Source organism: Galeopterus variegatus, unplaced genomic scaffold (genome assembly GCF_000696425.1).
Source record: "Galeopterus variegatus unplaced genomic scaffold, G_variegatus-3.0.2 Scaffold708, whole genome shotgun sequence".
In the NCBI taxonomy this organism is placed as follows: Eukaryota; Metazoa; Chordata; class Mammalia; order Dermoptera; family Cynocephalidae; genus Galeopterus; species Galeopterus variegatus.
Window position 1 is genome coordinate 267,788 of NW_007726819.1, and position 4,883 is coordinate 272,670.

General features: G+C 37.4%; 1 protein-coding gene across 4 annotated transcripts in view; it reads left to right on the forward strand.

The window, feature by feature from the left end:
* Window positions 1–4,883, forward strand: part of KIF3A (kinesin family member 3A) — a 48,432-nt gene that overhangs the window by 24,493 nt on the left and 19,056 nt on the right. For all 4 annotated transcript variants that reach the window (XM_008571639.1, XM_008571640.1, XM_008571641.1 and 1 more), the window contains exons 6-8: window positions 746–885; window positions 1,285–1,482; window positions 1,787–1,961. In XM_008571639.1, the coding sequence (XP_008569861.1) occupies window positions 746–885; window positions 1,285–1,482; window positions 1,787–1,961 (513 nt within the window). The remainder of the gene's footprint in view (window positions 1–745; window positions 886–1,284; window positions 1,483–1,786; window positions 1,962–4,883) is intronic.

Below are 4,883 nucleotides of genomic sequence, written 5' to 3' on the forward strand. Positions count from 1 at the left end.
TTTTTTTTTTTTTTTTTTTTTTTTTTTTTTTTTTTTTTTTTTGTCTTTTTTCCGTGTCCGGCAACGGATCGCAACCCTCAGTGTTGCCCCCGCACCGGACCGGGGACCGGCAACGGGATTGCAAACCTCGGTGTTGCTCCCGCGCCTCGCTCAGCCAGTGAGCGGGAGCCGGTCTGTATGTGGGATCCGAACCCTCGGACGGGAGCGCCAGCCGCGCTTCCCAAGCGGCGCACCATCCAGTGCGCCACCGGGCCGGCCCCTATCCACAAGTATTTCTGTTTAGGTATGTGCAATATCTAATATATTATCTAATATGAGTGTACGTAATATCTAACATATCTAATGCATATGTGTAGTTCTGTCCTTTAGATTCCCAGAACATAATTCTCATTAGAAATAGATGAATCAACAATAATTTTTCCAATTACTGCTGATTTTTTTTTGGGGGGGGGGTTGGTGTAAATTAGTTATTTTTTAGGTAGTAATACTTAGGATCAAAATTAAGTATTTTGTGCTAAAATTAAGTCTAATATGAGAAATATTACAAATTCTTTTTGTTATCAACATAAATTGTAAGAGAAATTTCATATAATGCCTAAACATACACCTCTGCTTTTATGATTTAGCCATGCCCTTTGGCTTTTTTGACTGTGATGAAATTAAGTATTTAAAACTATTCTAGATATTTAATTATTGTTAAAGGCACTCTATTACACTTATAAAGAGTTTCCTTCCTTTATCAAAGGTTCTGTTGGTGCAACTAATATGAATGAACATAGTTCCCGTTCCCACGCCATCTTTACAATTACTATAGAATGCAGTGAAAAAGGCGTTGATGGTAACATGCATGTTAGGATGGGAAAACTCCATCTTGTAGATCTTGCTGTAAGTAATAAGATATTACTTAAGTATTCATTTATTTGTGATTCGTTTATTTTATAACTGAATAAAAATTAAGGTGAAAAGGTGTGGTTTACATATGATTTTTAAGTTGTTATTGTGTGTGTTTAACTTATTATGAAATATTTCAAATGTATGCAAAAGTAGACAGAATTGTGTAATGATCCTGCATGTACTTATCACCCATCTTCAACAATTATCAGCTCATGGACAATCTTGTTTCATCTACTCTTACCTACTTCTTCCCTCCCTGTATTATTTTGAAGTGAATTCCAGACATAATATCAGATTTTTTGCTGTTAAATTACTTTTTTAAAAAAACCTTGGGAAGAATATTCTGTATTTTTTTATTTTAGCTTTAATTTTGTCCCTGTTTATTGCTAGGGTTCAGAAAGACAAGCAAAAACTGGAGCTACTGGACAGCGCCTAAAGGAAGCTACAAAAATCAATCTTTCACTTTCCACCCTTGGTAATGTAATTTCTGCCTTGGTTGATGGAAAAAGCACTCACGTGCCTTATCGTAACTCTAAATTGACTCGTCTTCTTCAGGATTCCTTAGGAGGAAATTCAAAAACCATGATGGTAAGACTTACATGGTGGTATAGTTAACATCAGCCAAATTTAAGATTCTAATTTATGCCAATACTTGATATGTATAATGTTTTAAAAGCTATTGATGATTTTACTTTTTTCGATTTGTGATTGTCTTTTCTGTAATACACCACGTGTATTAGCCCCATAGTAGTGTTTGGAAACCCATGTAGGTGATGCTGTCTTTTTCAAGAATGCATATGTGCTTCAAAAAAATTTTTTTGATATATTTGTAATGTTAGTATTGATTTCAGCTGTGTCAAGTATAAAATGATTTGTTTTTCTAATTCAACAGTGTGCAAATATTGGGCCAGCAGATTACAATTATGATGAAACTATCAGTACATTACGGTATGCTAACCGTGCTAAGAATATTAAAAATAAAGCTAGAATTAATGAAGATCCAAAGGATGCTTTGCTTCGTCAATTCCAGAAAGAAATAGAAGAACTGAAAAAAAAACTTGAAGAAGGTAACTTTTTCTCAAAATATTAATCTTGACATTGGCTAAAAATATGTTGGTTAACTACTAAGTTTTTTAAACAAAAATCATGTATTAAATGTTTTTTGAGCTTCTAGCATTGATATTTAAAAGAATATTTCTGGAATATAACTTGGAAAGTTATATTAGATAAGTAACTTGGTACTTATGTACTTTAGCATTTTCATATTGAGCTTAGAGAAAATTACATAATGTTCGTGTATACGTTTTTTAAAAAAATTAACTTAAGCTGCCGTTTTTATCCCCATGACTGTAGATTTCATATGACTGCTTGTTAAATAATGAATTTTTATTGTCTCTTTATAAGAGCAAATTCTACCATATCTGTGTTTAGAACAGAGTTCTGGATTTGTGATTGATATCAGTTCACTATTGTTTGAAGTAAAGAAAGATATCATATAGTCAATGATAAACCAAGTTTGCTATAAGTAAAAATGCATTGCATGTCTTTAAAAATATGCATTCGTACTTAAATTTGAATAAGATTTTATTTTGGAAATTCTATCCTGATAAGATAATGCTAGAAGGTTAGAAAGTTTGAAGATCTTATTCATGAGAGTGAGAAACTTCCTAGTCATCATTAAGTCTTCTGTGACTTCTTGCACCTTCATGTTAGGAACAGATCCTTTCTGATTGGCATAGAGCTCCTTTGCATACCTAGTAAACAGGGGGCTTTGAAACTGTACCTTTGCAGTCTGTGGGGAACCTGGTTAGATCAGAAGTAAAATCTAGAGATACCAGCGTCACAAATGTTTGGAGAAGGTGTTGATTCAATAAACGAGTAAGATTATTGAAGAAAAGTAATAAGTGAGCTGTCTCTTAAACAATGAAATTTGGCATTTTAAATGTGACCACTAGGTGGTATTTATAGCCAGTATTTTTTAAAAGATTTTTTGATTTCTTAGTTATGTTAATGTTGAGTACATACCTTTATTTTGCAGACTTTATTTTTTATATGGTAAAATATACATAAAATAAAATTTACCATTTTAACCATTTTTAAGTATACAGTTCAGTGGCATTAAGTATATTCACTTGTGCAACTATCACCATTATCCATCTCTAGAACTTTTTTATCATTCTGAACAGAAACTCTGTACCCATTAAATACTTATTCCTCATTCTCTTCGTCCCCTAGTCCCTGGTAACCACTATTCTACTTTCTGTCTCTATGAATTTGACTATTTTAGGTATCTCATAAAAGTAAAATCGTACAGTATTTGTCCTTTTGTATCTGGCTTATTTCACTTAGCATAATGTCTTCAAGGTTCATCCATGTTGTACCTTATATCAGAATTTCATTCTTTTTTTAAAAAATTGTGGTAAAATATACATAATATAAATTTTACCATTTTAATCATTTTTAAGTTTGCAGCTCTGTGGCATTAAGTATTTTCACACTTTTCTGCAACTATTCATCTCTAGAACTTTTTCATCTTACAAAACTGAAACTCTGTACCTATTAAACACTAGCTCCCCATTCCATTCTTCCCCCAGTCCCTGGCAACCACCACTCTACTTTGTGTCTATGAATTTGATTACTCCAAGTATCTCATATAAGTGGAATCATACAGTATTTATCCTTTTGTGACTTAGTTCACTTAGCATAATTCCTTCAAGGTTCATCCATGTTGTAGCATGTGTCAGGATTTATTTCCTTTTTAAGGCTGCATAATAGTCCATTGTATGTATATACTATATTTTGTTTATCCATTCATCCATCACTGGACATTTGGGTTGCTTCCACCTCTTGGCTATTGAGAATAATGCTGCTATAAACATGGGTGTACTAATACTTGTTTGAGTCCTTGCTTTAAATTCTTTTGTGTATATGCCCAGAAGTGGAAATGCTGGATCATATGGTAAACTGACTTTTTTAAAAAACACATTTCGGAGTTCCGGTCAAGATGGTGGAATAGATGGTTCCCAACGTCACTCTCTCCCGCAGATCAACAAATTTACAACTATAAAAATGTAACATCAGCCAAGCTGGGGATGCTGGAGCTCAGGGGAAGAGGAGGAGAGACCTAGGGAGTTCATGAAGGTGGGAGAAACCATGATGTGAGAAAGAAAAAACTGCTCAGCATTTCGGGTCGCGGCCACTTTAAGGCTGAAGCTAATGAGTGCATGGAGCAGGAGCTGGCAGAAGCCACAACTGTGCCCTTCAGATGGAGTAGCTTGGAGGCGGCAAGGGAGAAGAGGGCCTTGGCGGCCTCCAGGACAGCAAGACCACTAATAGGGTTCCCATGGACCCACACAGGACCAAGGAGCCAGAACAACTGAAAAAAGGGAGCCATTCAGAGGCTGGTGAGTCATCACAAGAGACAGGCACAGGGCCCGTCCCATGGGAAGTTTTGGAGCAGGGGCAGTGGGGGAGATGGGCCCACTGGGAGAACACTGGGACACAGCAAAGACAGCCGACCCTCCTCCCAATCAGTGCAGGACCACTCAGAGGAGATTGGTCAGGAATGCAGAATTGCATGGGGTGCAGTTTGATGGAAAAACTCAGGCCCAGATCAGAGTTTCTACACAACCCAGATCCACCAGGTCTCTGGAGGGCCGGAAGTACCTATAAGGTAAACCATTAAACCCTGAGCTGCACAAAAAGCCTTCCCTAGGGAAACAACAGCAAAGCAGTTCAACCACATAGCTCAAGTACTGGTTGCCACAGGAAGTTTCCCCATTTTAGAAGTAAGCAAAGGAGGGGCCGGCCCGGTGGCGCACTGCTATAGTGCACCGCTTGGGAAGCGCGGCGGCGCTCCCGCTGAGGGTTCAGATCCCACATACAGACCGGTTCCCGCTCACTGGCTGAGCGAGGCGCGGGAGCAACACCGAGGGTTGCAATCCCGTTGCCGGTCCCCGGTCCGGTACGGGGGCAACACTGAGGGTTGC